The sequence below is a fragment of the Schistosoma mansoni genome, assembly GCF_000237925.1.
Source record: "Schistosoma mansoni, WGS project CABG00000000 data, chromosome 1 unplaced supercontig 0135, strain Puerto Rico, whole genome shotgun sequence".
Lineage (NCBI taxonomy): Eukaryota > Metazoa > Platyhelminthes > Trematoda > Strigeidida > Schistosomatidae > Schistosoma > Schistosoma mansoni.
Window position 1 is genome coordinate 301,704 of NW_017385993.1, and position 20,430 is coordinate 322,133.

Here is a 20,430-nt window from a genome sequence, read left to right on the forward strand (position 1 = left end):
AGACGTTACCACTGAGCTATTTGGGCTGCCACTGATCTCCTGTAGGACTGAGATGTATTTACAAAGTTGAAGATTATATCAGTTTCAAGTCAGACATTACGAATAATGAGATGTCTAGACGTAACACTACCTCATTGAAACAGATAAAAGACAAAAGTTATTGAGGAATCTGTAAACGCATAGTTGTTCATCTTCTAATTCACAAGTAATTCATGATTTTACCACTTTGATTCTATGTTTTGTTTATTGAATAATCGTTTTAATTTTCCAATATAAAATAAAATAACTTGTTATTTTCATAATTGAAATCATGAGTCAATTGAAGCTAGACCACAAGGGAATACCTGGAAGCACTGGACGGCCTTGTCGTCCGTTTCAACTATGAAAATACTAAATCTCCACAAAAACCCTTTCTGATAATAACTTGTTATTTAACAAGGTTATCTTTCGAAGTATTTTTTTGGTTTATATTTGAGGCTACATCCATGAAGTCAATAATTAGTTTACTTACTTCATAATTTAATCTGATTAGCTAAGCCGTTATGTAATATCATACCACAGTTCAGTAGATCGACAAATATCTGGAAGTTTATCAGACCTCTCACTCTCTCAAAAAAGAAAACGGAATGTAAACAAAATCAGTCTATAAATGTATCGTTTTTAAGTTATATATATATGATCATATTTATTCAGGATAAGTACTGTTAAAATGTATCTATTGTTCAACTTGAGCAGTTCACTTATGTAGACAAATAATAATTAAGAATATGATTTTATATAGTTGAGATCATGAGTCAATTGAAGCTAGATCACCATGGAAAACCTGGAAGCACTGAAAGGCCGTTTCGTCCTATTGTGGGACTCCTCAGCAGTGCGCATCTACGATCCCACCTCACGAGATTCCAACCCAGGACCTACAAGTCTCGCGCCAGAACACTTAACTGACAGACCACTGAGACGGCATCCGATGGTGTTAATGTCTAGCTTCAACCAATCCACGAAATATGAGTTGGAAATAACTATGTTCTACATTTAATCTAATAATCACTTATCCCTATTTGATCAGCATCTCAACATTATTTAATAGTGATTGTTTTTGTTTCATTTGAAATTGATTTAAATCATTATTATCATATGAAATGTCAATTGAAATACTTTAGTATGGTAGGCTCTATGAACACTAATGGGATATTTTGATCATCATCCCAGTATAGTTGCAATTAATATCTTACCACCAATGTATATTTAATTGAACATTGATCATTTAAAAAAAATATTTTGTTTTACCATACTAGTGATTTATAAAATGTATCAATTCATTCAAAATATTAAGTTTGAACCAATCAGGAAACTTGCCTGTCTGTCTATCAATCTATCAACAAATGGATACATATTCAAATAGTATGTTTGTCTATCTATCTATTACTTATCTATTCTATTTTCTTATTACATATTGAAGGATTAGAGTGTACACTAATTAAAAAACCGGTATATCTGAATTCAGTTGCCTAGCTCAATTTCTCCTTTTATTACTTTAATAAATCATCGCTATCACATGATCATTGAATCTTAGTGCTTTTTGTTCAACAAAAAAAAAAAATTTCCCACTCATATGTATGTGTTATCATATAATAGTTAACAATAGAAGGTATAATTCTTAACTCTTGTGTTTCCTATCCATTAATGATATATGTGATTTCTGTATGATTTTCTTTCGTTTTTCTTTGGGGGATCGAACATTCTTTGGTTAGTTTTATATGATGGGATAACATGTGATGTGTTGTAGGAATAAATGGAAACAAGAAAGGAAACACTGTGTGTGCGTGTGTACATCTTTGATAGATATATATGTATGTGTTTGTTATATATATGTGTGTATATACATGTGTGCAACCGGGAAACAGTGTGGGATATGAATGTAATTCAGTCACTTGAAAGACACATATATGCTCGCTTATAAAAGTAAACATGAAGTTGGGGAGAAACCATTTAGATTGGTATCATCTATCATTTTCATTGAACAATTAAAGATTAGCTGTGAATTGAATTCATTAATTAAAACATTCACTCATAAGTTCCTTCCGTATAAACAAACAAACAACAACAGCGACAACAAACAATGGAAAATGGAGAAGATGAAGATGATGAAAATCTATCTGAATCATCATTTTATCAATTACAATTACAAACAGTACAAATGAGAAATAAATTAGTAAATCAACAATCAGGTAGTCGGGCACCAACAATGACTATAGATGTTGTACGTGTTAATAGACCATTAAAAGTAAGTTAAATTAATAATATGTATATGTAATGTATTGTAATGGTTCTTATTCACCATACTCAATACTCAATGATTTCATCCAGAACAGTGGGATCATATGTATAAGTTTATAAATTTATATATAATATTAATGAATAATATTCGTGAATTGGTTGAAGTTAGACATTAACACTATTGGATGCCAGCCGGCTCAATAGTCTATCGGTTAAGTGCTCTGGCACGAGACTGGTAAGTCCTGGGTTGAAATCTCGTGAGGTGGGATCGTGAATGAGCACTAATGAGGATTCCCATGGTAGGACGAAACGGCCGTCCAGTGCTTCCAAATTTTCCATGATGGTCTAGCTTCAATTAACTCATGATTTCAATTATATAAATTAATTTTTCTTAAATTCAATCATTTTAATAAACTAGTTAGATAAACAAAAAAATTCTATTAAAATATCTTAATATCTAATGAATGGTTATCACCCTATGACATATTTGTAGAAAATTAAATTTTATTTAGTAAATGTCTACTTATTTACGTACTACGCCTGTTACTCCCAATGGAGTATAGACCACCGACCAGCATTCTCCAATCCATTCTGTTCTGGACCTTCCTTCCTAATTCTATCCAATTTTTGTTCATTCTTCCCATGTCTGTCTCCATTTCTCGGCGTAATGTATTCTTTGATCTTCCTATTCTCCTTTGACCTTGAGGATTCCATGTGAGGGCTTGTCTTGTGACGCAACTAGGTGATTTCCTCAATGTGTGTCCTATCCACTCCCAGCATTTCTTCCTGATTTCTTCTTCCACCGGATGGAATCTGGTTTGTTGTCTCCCACAGTAGAATGTTGTTGATAGTGTCTGACCAACAGATTCGAAGTATCTTGCGTGGACAACTGGTAATAAACACCTGTATCTTCTGGATGATGGCTGTCGTAGTTCTCCAGGTTTCCGGCTAATACAATAGAACTGTCTTGACATTTGTATTGAAAATTCTGACTTTAGTGTTGGTTGATAGTTGTTTTGAGTTTCAGATGTTCTTCAATCGTAGATATACTTCTTTTGCTTTTATTTAGTAAATAATGTTACTTTATTGTGCATTTAGACAACCATATTAAAATCTAACTGAAATGAAATTTAAAAAAAAAACAATTGATCCCTTTTATAAATTTCCATAGAGTAATGAAAAGACAGAGATGATCTGGATGCACTGTAGATTCCGAATATACATTTTATATATGTGATCAGATTGTTTGAAATGTATATAGCACAAACACATCACATTTTCAGAAGGGGTTTTGTGGAGATTTCAGTTATTTTCATATTTGAAATCATTAGTCAATTGAAGTTAGACCACCATGGAAAACCTGGAAGCACTGGACGGCCGTGTCGTCCTATTGCGGGACTCCTCAGCAGTGTGTATACACGATCCCGCCTAGCGAAGTTCGAATCTAGGACGTATCAGTCTCGCGCGCGAGCGCTTAACCTCTAGACCACTGAGCTGGCATCCAATGGTGTTAGTGTCAAACTTTAACTAATCCACGAAATTGAGCAACGTCCACTATTGCCTTCAGTGAGTTGATATTTCACAATAGATCCGGTTGAACTCCACTGGCCACTGCTTCTTACTGCTGAGGAGTTCCACAATAGAACGAAACTGTCTTTCAGAGCTTCCAGGTTCTCCATGGTGGTCTAGCTTAAATTGACTCATGATTTCAACTATAAAATTACTAAAATCTTCAAAAAACCCCCTTATGATGTTAAGATATTCTTTATGATTCCATTATTAAATTAAAATGGCATCAAATCAACCCGAAAAACACGAAATATTTTCTTACTTCAATGTAAATCGTTTTCCCAGGGTCAGTAATTAATAAAAATAGATTCCTTTTTTGTTAAAGTTAACAAACACAGTAGACTATACTATTAATGATGTAGTCAGTACTAAATATTTCTGTAAAGTATTGACAAATAGAAATACTTCGAGACATTCAAATATATGAACCATAGAAACTCAATTGTCATAATATTCTACTGATATTTTTATGATTTGCGTTATCTCATTGATAACATTTTGGCTAAAGTCTGATATTAGAATCTGGATCCAGGCATGTCTAGCTGACGAGCCCTAAATAAAACGAAACCATTATCTTGGATTTCATTCCAAGTCAGACTTCATCTATTCTATATAAAATCAATTAATTGATTTATCTGAAGAAGAAGAAGCCAAATATATAACTCAGTAATTCAATTATTTTCATTAGCTGAAGCATCTCATTTATTGATTTAGTCATTGATTAATTGATTTTTTTTAATTATTGATAATTTAATGGATTGTAATTCATTTATTGATCGGAAATATAAAATTCCATAATCATAATCAATAACCATACTAGTAACAGGAGCAGCATTTTTTCCAGACATTAGAGTTCACTATTGAACATACCCTCTGATAATATGATAGGTGTATAATCAATGTAAGCACAGATAAATTTGGAAACTTATTATGAACATCGACAGATCCAAATCATGTTGAAAATTTGCACATACTTACGAATCATTACAAGATGTTTTTGACTTAAGCTATGTGTGTGTTCATTGAACTCCGCCCTTAGCTGTTCTAGGGTTACTGCTAGTCCTAAGCCCACATGAAGGAGGAGAATTAGTCGGCAAACCCATCTCATAGAAAACAACGTTGCCAGATAAACACTGACTAGGATAAAAAACAGTTTAAACCATTTAAAATCTGTCCTACGATTTGAAGAAAGAATTGTGATGCCTCATGGTGAGAGCCGAGATTTTTCGGAAATCCTCAAACCGACGATCATTCTAATAACCACAGCAACAATTAATATAAGTACATACAATGTTCAGACAATGTGGGAGACTGGAAGGACCAGTCAAACAGTTACAGAAATGAGGCTATACAACATAGCGGTGCTCGGTATCAATCAAACTCATTGGACCCAATATGGACAGAAAGTTTGCATTTGCTAGAGATGCTACTGTACTCTGTTCACTAAGGGGAAAATGCTCCGCACACTCAGGGAGTTACTCTGATACTGTCCAAAGAAGCGCGAAACGCACTCATAGCGTGGGAATCTCATGGACCCAGAATCATTAAAGCATCATTCAAAGCAAAGAAGGAGGGGATCACAATGAATATTACACAATGCTATTCACCCACCAATCATAGCAACGACGACGATAAAGATTAGTTCTATGAGAGGCTGCAAACGATCATAGTGAAGTGTCCCAGAAATGACATGAATATTTTGATCGGAGACTTACACGTCAAAGTCGGAATGGACAACAAGGGATCCGGAGATATCATAGGACAACATGGACTGATTAGGATTAAGGGACGTGAATGGTGACAGATTTGCAAATCTATGTGCATTCAACGAAATGAATATAGGCCGCACAATATTTCCACACAAACTCATACACAAAGCTACAAGGGCCTTAGCGGATCACACTACAAAAACCAGGTTTATCATATTTGCATCACTAAAAATTCAGGTTAATGGATGATGTGAGAACCAGAAGAGGAGCACCTATTGGTTGCCAAGGTAAAACTTAAAATTAACAAGCAATGAACAACTGGGGAAACACAATTACAAAGGTTCAATGCAAACTTTCTTCGACATACTGAGAAAATCAACCAATTCAAGATAACTTTCAATAACAAATGCCAAACCTTGTAAGATCCAGTGTTTCCAGGTTTTCCATGGTGGTCTAGCTCATGAATTCAACTATTAAACTTATTGTGAACCTATTAAGTTACTAGAACCAAACAGCCGTTGTGTTGGTTAGAAGGGTGAAAAGGAAATTATAATGTTTAAGAGGTTAATTTTAAAAATGCTTATTTCTTTTGTGTGTTTCTATGTATTACTTTAGTTGTAAGCTTTCATTTACCTCATTAATCGCTCTGATAATTTATGACAAGTTAGTGCAAGAAAATCGATTTGTTTTGACTCACTTTCAGTTGTCATGGTACATTTCATCGACTTTTTTTAATTTATCCCATGATATCTTACTTACATCTGTTAACCCTCGTGGGAGAGCATAGGCCACCCACCAGCATTCTCCACTCAACTCTGTCCTGGACAATTCCTTCGAGTTGTTTCCAGTTTCCATTCCTTCTCTCCATATCTGCTTGGAATTCTAACGCAATGTTCTCCTTGATCTATTTAGAGAAATCAAGGAACATTTTTAATGATTACTACGGAGCTTGGAGTTTCAGAAGTATCTGAACTTACCTTGATAACTTGGTAGAACTACCTTAGTCGCCGCATCTTTATCTCTTTCTTCCTTATGATTCTTAAAGTAGTCTGAATTCAACTGAAATTTGCTCATCAGGATGTGAAGTAAAAGGACCAAAGAAACATATATATGAATATTTATACGAAAAATGTTAAACCAATCAAGGCAATTTGAGTCAATAATCACAATGAAATAGATTACGTCACTGCACATAATAGTTAAAAGTACAAATTGATGGTGAAAAGACAGGTGTACTGATCCTGACGATAAATATTGGGTGATCGCCAGTTACAAATCCAGTCAATCGACATCTAAATAATGTATATTCTTCTCGCTGGATATTATCAGCAACCATGATATCTCTGACTAAACCTTTTGTAACTTGTACAACGAAGGGTTGTACACTTTTCAGAAACGCACCTGAATAGGTTATGCGATTAATTGAAGTGCGCATACAAGATCCCGCCTCGCGAGATTCGAACCTAGGACCTATCGGTCTTGCACGCAAACGCTTAACCTCTGGACCACTGGGCCGGCATCCAACGGCGTTAATGTCTAACTTCAACTAATCCACGAAATCGAGCGACATATCCTTTACTGTCTTCAGTGATTTGATATCTCACAATAGACCTGGTTGAACTCCACTAGTCACTGCTTCTCTCTAGAACTCCAGGATATGCCTTTTGAAGCCAGTCACTGGTGAGCATATGTTGATTAATATCAAAAGAGGTTTTTGTGAATCATTCAGAATCATTAATTAATAATTGAATTCTCTTCTCCTCAAATTCACCTAACTCAGCCAGAAAATGACTAAAGCTGAACTTATATTACCCAAACGGAAACATTTGTGAGTCTTTCCTTACAATGTTGACTTGATCGTCAGTTTGTTACACCATTTCTAAAACTTCTCTCTCTCCTATTTGATTTATATTACTCTATTCAAACTCATTATCGTATTTTTTTACTTTTTAACTAACTGGCCTCAACTCATGTTATTCTTAATTGTTACTTATTTATTTTCAATCACTTCATTATATAGTCAATGCATTAGTTTATTTATGTGATCCCTTGTTACTATGTCTAATGGTCCAGAATCTTCTCTCACATATTATATTTATCTACAAAACTCATTCTATGTCTTTACTCTCACTACCGTACTGTGATGATGAATACCTATTTCTACTGTTATAAGCATGTAAACTTAAAATATTCTAAGAAAAGATGGACAGTGGCTAGCAGTGAAATCCAAGACACGCGTTTCGTCCCATTTGGGACTCGTCAGCTGGATGTACCTGCATCTCAGAGTTGATATTCACTCTGGGACTCGAACCCAGTACCTTTCGCTTCAAAAGCAATCGCGTTATCCACTCGGCCACTGAGTCCTGATAGCTATCTTTGCTTGCCATGCTTGTGAATTAAGGCCATATCGAGGCAGCAATACGCACAGTATGCACATATGCCAATTAGAAACTGACCAGTTGCAGTCCTAACACATCCATGGGAAGATTTAAACAAAACAATATTAAGTGAATTTAAATATTATAGGTTGTAAGGAGCTGATGAAAACCTTACGAAACAAAGTAATTGCATCTTATTCTGCTCAATTCTCTGTTCTTGTTCTATTCAAGTGTAAGATACTTATTCTTTTAAGGATGATTTGAGTCAAATATAGAATGATGGGAAAATTTTCAACAATAAAAAGTTATTTCATCTTAACTCTAGAACTTTTTAAACAGTACACATTCATGAAATGAAAATGTTTTTGTATTAAGGAAGGTATGATATCATTCAATCTCTGGATTGCCATTTTAGCAGTTCACATTTTTGACTTTAACGGATTTATAATACTTACTTACTTACGCCTGTTACCCCTCGTGGAGGAGCATAGGCCGCTCACCAGCACTCTCCATCCAACTCTGTCCAGAGCAATCCTTTCCAGTTTGTTCCAGTTGTTATTCATCCTTTTCATATCTGCTTCTATTTCCCGAAGTAATATGTTCTTTGTCCTTCCTCTTTCCCACTTCCCTTCCGGATTCCAAGTTAGGGCTTGCCTTGTAATGCACATTAGTGATTTCCTTCATGTATGTCCTATCCACTTCCAACGTCTTTTCCTAATTTCCTCTTCAGCTGGAACATGCTGGTTTGTCCTCTCCCATAAAACGCTTTTGCTCATAGTACATTGGTTCAAGTTGCCATACATTGATTTGTAATACAAACCATAAATTATCCAATGTGTTACAGATGGGTGAATGTTTCATTCTCGATAAAAACTGGTTTCATAGGTCATGTTTCAAAATGATTTCTTACAATTCATATAAACGTTTCTCTATACGAATATGATTGTAAGGAATTGAAGAGAAACAACAACATAAAATGAATTAATAATATTCTAAGCAAAGATGGATAGTGGCTAGCAGTGGAATCCAGGACACGCGTTTTGTCCTGTTTGGGACTCGTCACCTGGATTTACCTACATCTCAGAGTTGATGTTCACTATGAGACTCTAACCCAGTACCTTTGGCTCCAAACACCATCACGTTATACACTCGCCCACTATCCATCTTTGCTTACAATGCTTGTGAATTAAGGCTATATCGAGGCAATATGCACAGTATGCACATATGCCAATTAGAGACTGACCAGTTGCAGTCCTAAAGATCAATGGGAAGATTCAAACAAACAATACTAAATGAATTTAATAATATTCTGTTTCAATTGTCGTTTTGACTTTTTTCCCTATTCATAAAATAACACTTAACATGTACTATTTGTAAGAGAAGTTTACCTTTTTCGATTTTATACTATAATTAATATCTATTGACATGCTGAATGGATAACATGACACATACGGCCTAGATTCCATTGATTTTCACATTCTATCTATTCTATATTGACCGTTTACTTTGTGATATGTAACAAAATGGACCAATATACGCTTGTTTATTTTAATCTTTATTTGATTATGGCTTACTTACTATCTGATTGTCAGAGACCTTGAATGACATGGCTCAAAATCGTTTACAATGGTGAAGGTGCATACACTCTTTGTGTTCTGCCAAATTCTAATCTTCTGAATTCTTCATGTCCCTTTCTTTTTTCTCTTTTGAAATTTATTTCACTGGATTATACTCCTTCAATAACATCTTCAAACCCTAATCTTTCCGATTACTGCTTATACTCTTACTAATTCTACCACTATGGGATTTGAATCGACAACTGGATCTCTGTGTTAATGTGGTATGGCAACTCGGACTGATGTATGTACGTACGTACGAAGTTCTACGTTGTGAATGAGTGACTGACTAATTCTTAAGGAGACATGATTTGATAATACTAGTTAAATATTAATGTTCATATATATAGGCAGGGTTGCCCAATCTCACCATTCCTTTTCAACTTTGCCATCGATGACATTCTGGGAACAACTCTGATGGTTGTAGGTAATGGCGGTGTGGATCTGCTGTCTGGAGAAAGACTTTTCGACCTTGAGTATGCGGATGATATTGTCTTACTGTGCGTTAATGCCCAAGGCATGCAATCCGCACTTAATCAGTTGACAATCAGTGTCCGCAGGTATGGTATGTGCTTTGCACCCTCCAAGTGCAAAGTACTCCTACAAGACTGGCAGGATTCCTATCCTGTACTCACCCTGAATGATGAGCAGATTGAAGTAGTTGAGAAGTTCGTGTATCTAGGTAGCTATATAAGTGCTGGTGGTGGCGTGAGTGATGGGATCGACTCACGTATAAGGAAAGCCAGAGTGGCTTATGCCAATCTGAGCCATCTTTGACGCCTTCGTGATGTTAGTCCGGCTGTAAAAGGTAGGATCTACAACGCGTCGGTGAGAGCAGTTTAGCTCTATGCTTATGAAACCTGGCCTCTCCGAGTTGACAATGTTAGACGACTCTCTGTGTTCGATCATCGTTGTCTCCGAAGGATTGCTGACATCCAGTGGCAACACCATGTTAGTAATACAGAGGTTCGGTGTCGTGTGTTCGGGCTCAGAGACGATAATTCAATTGGTGTCACCATCTTGAAACACCGACTTCGGTGGCTTGGACATGTTCTACGAATGTCGTCCCAGAAACTTCCACGTCGTGCATTATTTGCCGACTCTGGGACTGGTTGGAAAAATCGAAGAGATGATCAGTGTATGACACGATGTCGTGGTACGAAAGAAAGCTGCAAAGGGCTAGCTTCTGTTGGTCCTTCACGACTCCCTGGCTGGAGTCCAAGAGATGGTGTCATTTGTAGTATAGACTTAAACCAGATCACATCCATTTTATTCTTTGTTTATTTTTTTTTATTTTTTTTTAGATTTTAGCTTTATTATTATCATTAATTAGTTTATTATTATTTATTATCGGATCAATAAGTACATCATGGATTCATATTGATTTTAAATCGATCGGGTTATTTCAACAATGTGATCGTTTATTAAAACAATCAAATAATAACAATAATAATAATAAATTCAATGGAATTGAAAGAATTTGTCAATTACGTGATTTATTAAACGGTGAGTTTTTTTCTCTTTTTCTGGGGGGGGAAGGGGGTGGATTCCTTTAATGTATAGCAATGAATGATCATTGAATATTGATCTGAATTTCAGATCTTCCTATATTCCCTATTTGATAAGATCATAAATTTGTTTTCCTCTTATCTGACGGATGGATGGACGGACGATGTTCATCTCAACCAATAATACGATAACTATGAAATCCTAAGACCTACTGATCAAAAATATTGCTCCTTTTACCCCTGGAAACTAAACAGAACAAATCAATAAATATAAAATTATTTACATTAATTAGATGAATAAATATATACTATAAATATGAAATGATAATCTGTTCACGATTAAATTATAGGTATTACAAAACTAAGTAATCAATGAATAATTGATTAACAATAATCAATAAATTGATTGAAAGTTTATAATTAAAACAACATAAAAGTACAATAAATTAATTAATTATCAGAAGGGGTTTTTGTGGAGATTTACAATTTTCATAGTTGAAAGTGTGAGTCAATTGAAGTTAGACCACCAGGGAAAACGTGGAAGCACTGGGCGACCGTTTCGTTCAAACCACGTTTGCTGTGAGATATCAACTTACTGAAGACAATTGGTGAGTGGTTGCCCAACTTCGTGGATTGGTTGAAGTTAGACATAAACACCATAGGATGCCGTCTCAGTGGTCTATCAGTCAAGTGTTCTGGCGCGAGACTGATAGGTTCTGGGTTCAAATCTCGCGAGGCGGAATCGTGGATGTGCACTGCTGAGGAGTCCCACAGTAGGACGAAACGACTTTCCAGTGCTTCCAGGTTTTCCAATGGTGGTCTAGCTTCTATTGACTTATGATTACAACTATATAAAATATTCATTTTCATTTAAAAAATACTTGTACAAAATACATTTCAAAATTTGAATTACGTGTATCATTATTGAAATTTCCATGTTAGTCAATAGTATGATTACTTTCATACTTTACTAATGTACATTAGTATCAATAATAGTATAGTTTGTTACAAATAGAACCCGTATGTTCTTAACGAAATACGTCATAATAAATGTTACTTCTAGGTATCAAATAACGCTAATATATTGCTTATTTGAAACTTACTTAACGGTAGGATATAGTAAATACACTATAAATTGTCTTTGTACTGACCAAAAGTAAACAGAATTATTTATTGCTACTTATAACAGAGTAATTATTACACAACTGAATGTAAATTTCAGGTAGACTTCTACCCGAAGTTTGTGCTGATGATGTCGTTCAGAAGGACGATGAAATCTCCATGACCAAACTATCCAGCTCAGAGAACAAACCCACATCAAAATCACCCACCTGAACTACAAATCTTCTCTACCATCTCAAAAGCCTAATTCAAAATGGAATTCCTTATGATATTCACAACAATAAACATCATTCTTAGTCTATGTATCTAATACACTATAAAGTGATGACCAACGTTTGGTTAGAATATGTATGATTAGTGTGCTACTGGTTCAATATTCAAACATTCAATATTCAAGAATACAAACTTTATTCCATAAAATTCAGTTTAATGGTGTTATAATATAAATTATGTTCATTTATATGTTGACAAAACACTCGTTAGAAATCACTTTTATTAGTATTAATAAAGACTGATACAAGTCAATTACAATATAAACTATATGAGGCATTCACTAGTCAATCAAAGCTAATATTAACTAGATACATCAGTATTATATCATAGTGAAGACATAAGTATGGGTAACTCCCACGACCTATTAATCGACTATTATTCTACATATATTCTTATGGTTTAACTGTTCAGTAACTAGATTATGTACATCTATATTCATCTTATTATAAGCTTCATTTTGACCTATGGATTATTATTATACGAATTACTGTTCCTAAATTATGCTCAGTTTATTGATTATCGTCTCCCATGTTCATAGCCACATTTGACTTGATCTTGTACAAATATTATTTTCTATTTTATGGTGTGATGTGGTCTGTCTGTCTAGTATACATAAACCGAGTATGGTTGAAATAAATGATTCTCATAGCTTTGCATAGCTGAAGCTTTAATTAGTGTTCTGAACTCAATTGGAAGGGCTGGGCGGACAAAGGACATCTGGAACTCAAAGCAATTGTCAACCAACACCAAGAACAGAATTCTCAATACGAATTTGAAGACAGTTCTACTGTATGAGACGGAAATTTCGAGAACTACGAAAGCCATTATCCAGAAGATACAAGTGTTTATTAACAGTTGTCTACGCAAGATACTTCGGATCCGATGGCCAAACACTATCAGCAACAACTTATTATGCGAGACAACAAACCAGATTCCAGCGGAGGAAAAAATCAGGAAGAAACGTTGGAAGTGGATAGGACACGCATTGAGGAAATCACCCAATGGCGCCACAAGACAAGCCCTCACATGAAATCCTGAAGGCCAAAGGAGAAGAGGAAGACCAAAGAACACATTACGCCGAGAAATGGAGACAGACATGAAAAGAATGAACAAAAGTTGGATAGAAATAGAAAAGAAGGCCTAGGACAGAGTGGGTTGGAGAAAGCTGGTCGACGGCCAATGCTCCATTGGGGGTAACAGGAACAAGTAAGTAAGTAAGTAATTCTTGAACATAAAAGTACAAAATGTTATTGACATAATAATTCATTTCATTTTGTTTCTATTCTATTCTATTTTTTAGTTAAAGTACTTGCTATCATTATCTTAGATTTGGGTGCCTTACTCCTTGCACTACTTGGAAGTTCATTACTATTTAGTGGAATATACTCATTGAATATTAAACGTAAATGTACATTTTATCATATATCAATTGTATTGCATATACTTTCTTGTAAGTTCTCTATCAAACAAATTTTTCCTTTTGTTATTTTAATGGACTGAAAACAGCAAATCTATTTCAAGGTTATTAGAGTGTTTCTGCTGTTTTTTTAGACCAAATTATAAGTTGTAAGCTGATGATCAATACCTCACGAATTCTGTGGATTAAAACAAAGTAAATGAAACACTTAAATAGTATTAGGTTCTTTTATAAAAAGATGTACGACCGGTTTAATTTTAATTACTGAAGATTAGATCATATGTTATCTTAAAATTCCAACTTACAATACCTCTTAATGTTAATTGGTAATAATACTGATAATTTTAAATGAATTTTCATAGTTGAAAGCGTGAGTCAATTAAAGCTAGTGCACCATGGAAAACCTGTAAGCACTGGACGGCCATTTCGTCCTATTATGGGACTCCTAAGCAGTGCGCATCCACGATCCTGCATGGCGAGATTCGAACCCAGAATCTACTAGTCTCGCGCCAGAGCACTTAACCGATAGGCCACTGACACGGCCGTCATCCAACAGTGTTAATGTCTAACTCCAACCGATCCACGAAGTTGAGCAACCGTTCACCAATTATCTTCAGTGAGTTGATATCTCCCAACAGATCTGGTTGAACTTCACTGGTTACTGCTTCTCACTAGAACTCCAGAACTCCAATTGTCTTCAGGGTTATCATAATGAAGAACTATGTCATAAGGCAGGAGAAAATTGACACCACTTAAGTAATAACGAATTATATCTTAAATTTATGACTTACAAAGATCCTTAATTATGCAATCTGAATCATATACCTGACAAAAGAGACTGATTATCTCGGCACGACTAGATACAAGTAAAAACTAAACAATAGTAATTATTTGTTTAATAACAAAAGACGCATGAAAAGCGTTAACAGAAGTTCATTTCATACAATTGTTTAGCTTAGAAAGTGTAACCAAATACGAATCACCGTGTCCGCAGAATATGATAGACCCATTACATTTGATTATATATCTTTAACAATATACTTAACATTTTTTGGATAACCATCTTCCAACCACATCAGAGACCAGTAATCATAGTTCATTATATAAGGCTACTCTAGTGATTAAACGAGTATGGACAATGCGGTACACCAGTAATAAAATGGTCCATTCTGTTCAGGCAAAAAATATTTTAAAAATTTTACAGAAATATATCTTAAATATTTTATTAGAAATAAATCACTGTCAAGTTTCGTTTGGACAATCAACCAATCATATCATCGAAATGTGTCAGTCAATAAAATTAAAATAATTCATCCTAGAGAACAGCCAACCACTGCAATCCATAATGTATCAGTCGTAAGTAATTGACCAATAGGATAACACAAAACAGTACGATTCATTAAATGTTATCTGACCAATAAGACCAAAGTTTTCCGAGTTTACTTCAACTAACAAATTGAATCACCTGAAGCAAACAAACTTGTTGAATAATAAACTCAGGGTATGAACACATATCTGATGATACATTGAAAGCAGTTAACAAAACAAATATAGATAGCTTTGTAAGCAAAGATGGATGGTGGAATCCATGACGCGCGTTTCGTTCTATTTGAAGATGCTTGTGAATTAAGGCTATATAAAGGCAATACGCACAGGATGCACATATGCCAATTAGGGAGTGACCAGTTGCAGTCCTAACACATCCATGGGAAGATTCAAACAAAACAATACTAAGTGCATTAAAATATAGATAGCTTCCAGTCGACTTATATGACTGAAAACTTATGAATATTACTTTAAAGATAACTCTGATCACAAACTGACACCAACTGAAAGACCAATGAAAACTATGGTACATTAGGGAGTAATTTTGTTCCCAGTGGACACTCTTCAACTGGACACATCCATCATCATGACTTGTTTACGTAAAGTAATTAGGCAGAGGTCTCGATATTCTCGGCAAATTGCAAATAGGACAGGACATATATCTTGAAGTTCACTTATGTCCACTATCGAGAAATCAATGGAAATGAATAGCTGTTTTGTTTTGAAGTTTGCTTTTCTTAATAACACCAAGTCAACTACAAAAGTACTTGACTTGAAAATTAAACTTTATTACCGTAGAATTTGTTACCTAAGAATAAAACTGAATGCACAATAATACTAGAATTGATAAGTTTTGAAATTTTCAACCAATGAACTCAGATTCAGTTGTTTGAAAGCATTACGCATTCCATGAGAAACAAAGTTGGCGGTTTAATTTGCAAGTTGAGTGATGAGAATAAACTGATGTGTAGTTATGAACTGGAATAAAAACTTTCATTCTACATTTTCTAATTTCATTGTTTTTTTCAAAAGGTATTTTTAGCTCATAATCAGAAGTTATAGAAGGACTTCTTTATTGTATTTCACACTTATACGTAACAATTAACCCTCCAGTTGAAAGTTTTCCTTGCAGAAAGTTGTATACAAACTGTATACAGTTTCGCAAACTTCCTTGATCCAACCTAAGTCGATGGGATACACCTCATGCAATAGGATGATTTTAAATGACTAGGTGAACGATGTGCCTATTAATTGAAATATTTCTCGAACGTAGCTGCTAACTTGACGACGTAGACGGACTTTCGTTGGCTGAAACAAATGACAATTTAGGTCCTACTATGCTAGACAGGTCTCTTGGAGAACGGTAAGACTAAAAGAAGCAAACTCAAGGTCCAAGGAAGAAGTCGTACTGCTGACTGTAGAGGGCTATGAGATCATCTTGTTTCTGATTGAATCCTTCCTTCATCTCCCCATAACCCTTCCATCCCCACGACTTACTCCTCTCACTTATCTCAATCATCATGTGCCACCAATGTTAATGATTTGAGTTCACGAAATGTTATCCCTGGTCTCCTGAAACCACACTCCAATCTTCATATTGAAGCTTTTATCATTCAAACTATGTGTCAAATAGGAAAACAGGTTATCATTCCCTATAGAGCAAACGTTTAGACTCAGATTACGCTCTAATTCGAGCACGTATCAGTCTGCGTCTTACTGAATGAAGAAAAGCCACTGCAGGAAAACCTCTTACAGTCCAGCTCAATGACAAAACAAGTTAAGAATATATTTCAGAAACGACTAGAGAACGAGCTAGTCAACAATGAAAATTATGTCCACCTTGAGGTAACTTGACATGACGTCCGAAAAGCTGTGGAAACAGCAGTGATATTTACCAGTCACTGAAACCAAAAGGTTAGGAAACATCAATGGATGTCAGCAGAGTCTATAGAACTGATAGATACTCGAAAACTTATCCCGTCTGCCCCCAAATATGATGAGGAATGGAGGCAGCTTAAATGTTGCTTGATAAAAACCCTACTTAATGGTCGTGAACAGTGAAGAGTAGCGAAAACAGAAGAGATGGAAAAGGCAGCTGTGATAGGTAACAGTAATCAACTGATCAAACTTATCAAGCAAACAGGCATTGAAAATACGGCTGTCAATGAGACTATCTCAGTAAAACATGGGACTACCCTTCACTGTCAATTCTGGAGATCGGAATGATAGGCAGAACAACTTAGGGAAAAGTTCAACTGGCCTCCAGCCACACTTCATTTACTTACTATCCAGAACCGAGCTTAGTAAGGTTGATAAGACTATAAGCAATCTAAAGCGAGGGAGAGCAGCAGAGCCTGATGGACTAACCCCTTAGATTTCTAAGAATGATGGTCCAGTTTTAGCAGTTGTATTAAGTGAGATCTTGGCCAAAATCTGGGAATTGGACGTAATCCCATCTGATCGGTCTCGATTGCTGATTGTTAGTCTATAAGAAAGGATGTAAGTCGTCTTATGGTTATCACTGAGGAATCAGTTTGAATAACACAGTGTCCAAAATATTAGTCTCTATAATGCTTCGACGTCTAACTAGAACTCATGAAGAGCGAACCCGAGAATACCAGGCTAGTTTTATGTAAGGATGGCAAATCGATTGGTCAGGTAGTGAATCTGCATCAGTTGAGTTGACTGGGACATGTGTTACGTATGCCCAACCACTGCCTACCTCAACGAGAGATGTTGTTTGGTGTAGAAACAGGTTGGAGCAAAGCTAGGAGCACCCAAATTAAAAACATGGAGTCACTGACAATTGGATTGAGCCATGTCAATAGGTAGACCACCTGAAGGGTATCAGCGCGATCATCGTAATCAATGGTTAGACACTTTGAATGACATGGCTTAAAATCGTTTGCGATGGCGCAATTGCATCCATTTTTTGTCTTCTCCTAAATCCTGAGATTCTGAACTCCTCATCACTACTTTTGCTTTCAATTCTCTGTCTAATACTTCTTATTACCACTGATACTGTTACTATCTCTGCTATTCAGGGATATAACGTGACAATATAATCTCTCTGTCCTAATGTGGTATAGCAACTTGAATCGATGTACATAAGTACCAGGTTCTACTTTGTAAGTGATTGGCTGAATGAAATACTTATAATCTTTATTTTGAGTGAACGAAGTTGGTTCATCACCAGTTAGTGTATTCTTCGCTACAATTAAGCATTATATATAAAATGATACTCTTATTAGGAAAGATTTATTTTCACGTAATAAATTAGGCTTCAATAGTTGGATAACCTAGTTAATCTTTATTTATTTAAACACATAAATATTAGTACAAGGAAGCACCAGATAAATATGCGCCTCATAAATCTCATTTGATTTGTGTGGGGGCTGTGATACTGTCCGGGTGACCAGACTGAAGCAAGTGGTTTTCTTAGGGGGTCACACCCGTAGCCTTTGACCTAAAGATCTGATCCACAAGACAGTGGAGCATCGTGAGTAGATGCAGTTGCATGGTATCCGGTGACCAACAATTGGTTTTTACGCCATTTGTTCCTTCAGGATACTGGAGCCCATGTACACCATTGATGTGATGTCAGGGTGTTCCAACTCCTCTAGGTGGACTCACCGTGTCCACCAACCCGGTTAAAGCGCCGGACGTTCGCTTTTCGTCCTCTCTTTCTCGTGAGCAACACCCTATCCCGCCACGAGAAGGCAGTGAGTAGGACTTCCCTGGCAGAGGCACCTAGTTAATCTAATTAAAATGTTTCTTGAATGATAAATTTATTATTATTGATTCTTTTCATTAATAATGAAATCATTAGATCTTCAGTTACATACTGAATCTAAATCTATTTGAATTCACATCTTTTTTTTTAGGTATCTCCATATTAACCGCTTTAATTCTCTTGGTGATTGAATCTATTAATGAAGCAAATCAAAATTCATCACTTGAGAATAAATCAACTATTACAGTTGGTTGGTCATTGATTATTGTTTGTTGTGGAATCTTTATACTTGGTACTGCCGTATGTCTTGTATTATTTGATAAAGGTGGTGAAGAAATTGAATATCGTGAAACAATTCATCGATCTTCAAATTATATTGGAGATTCATAGAGATCGAAAAAAAGAAAGAACCAGACAGGAAGGAAGGAAATAAATGGTATGAAATGGGGATGAAGCAATTCAAGTCAATAAGCGTCTAACTGTCTATGGTGCATATATATATACTGATTCTTGCTTTTCTGTAGGCAAAGCAAAACAGACACAAAACACACATACATACAGTATAGATTTGTGTACACACACACATACACATATGTTGCCTTAATTTGTATTCAGATTAAAAATTGAATTGGTTAATTGGTATTAAATGTTCTTTGTTTTTGAATATTCTATTGGGGTTTTTTAAACTACAATTGGCATTAGTTGAATTTAAATTCACCAATAGCATATTTGCTCCCTTCTAATGTGTTTGCAATTTTGTTGGCACAGGAAAGCCCCCGAATGCCCTGGTACAGCCGAGAGTGAGAACAGTCCGCTTTCCCTCTCCAAATGCTCTCACATGGCCAGCGAATATATAGCCTCTGACAGGGAAGTCCTACTCACTGCCTTCTCACATCAGGGGTGTTGTTCACAAAAGTGAGAGGACGAAAAGCGAATGTCCGGCGCTTTAACCGGGTTGGTGGACATGGAGGGTCCACCTAGGGGAGTTGGAAAACCCTGATTCCAAACCAATGGTGCACATGGGCTCCAGGATCCTGATGGAACGAATGGCGTATGAACCAATCGTTGGTCACCGGCTACCATGAGACTGCATCTCCTTACGATGCTCCACTGCCTTGTGGACTAGACCTTCAGGTCAAAGGCTTGGGGTGTGACCCTATAAGAAAACCACCTGCTTCAGTCTGGGCACCTAGGCAGTATCTCAGCTCTCACACAATTCAAGTGAGATTTGTGAAGCGCACATGTATCTGGTGCTTCCTTGTACTAATATTTATGTGTTTAAATAAATGGCACAGGAAAAGAAACAAGAATCGTGAAATAAATTGCATCTTCTTTAGCCTTTCCTTTAATAAAAATTCACATTCTTAACTTGATATGGATTTTCATCGGTATTAGGAAGGTTGAAGTGAAGTAGGCTGACCGAATTACTTCTTGTGCCATTTGATAAAGATTTTCAATACGAGTCTTATCTCTTCTTACCTCATCGACAACGTATCGGGTGA

General features: G+C 35.7%; 1 protein-coding gene and 1 non-coding gene across 2 annotated transcripts; one reads left to right on the forward strand and one right to left on the reverse strand.

Moving 5' to 3' along the window:
• Window positions 1-1,496: 1,496 nt before the first annotated feature.
• Window positions 1,497-19,571, forward strand: Smp_081470 (hypothetical protein). The gene is made up of 4 exons (XM_018791667.1): window positions 1,497-2,284; window positions 10,854-11,055; window positions 13,753-13,902; window positions 19,080-19,571. Exons 1-4 carry the CDS (start codon window positions 2,120-2,122, stop codon window positions 19,316-19,318), a joined length of 756 nt encoding a protein of 251 aa, XP_018645183.1. The 5' UTR covers window positions 1,497-2,119; the 3' UTR covers window positions 19,319-19,571.
• Smp_tRNA_01111_Pseudo_TTG.1.1 lies at window positions 7,847-7,917 on the reverse strand. Its single transcript has one exon. It is a non-coding gene (tRNA).
• Window positions 19,572-20,430: the final 859 nt, after the last annotated feature.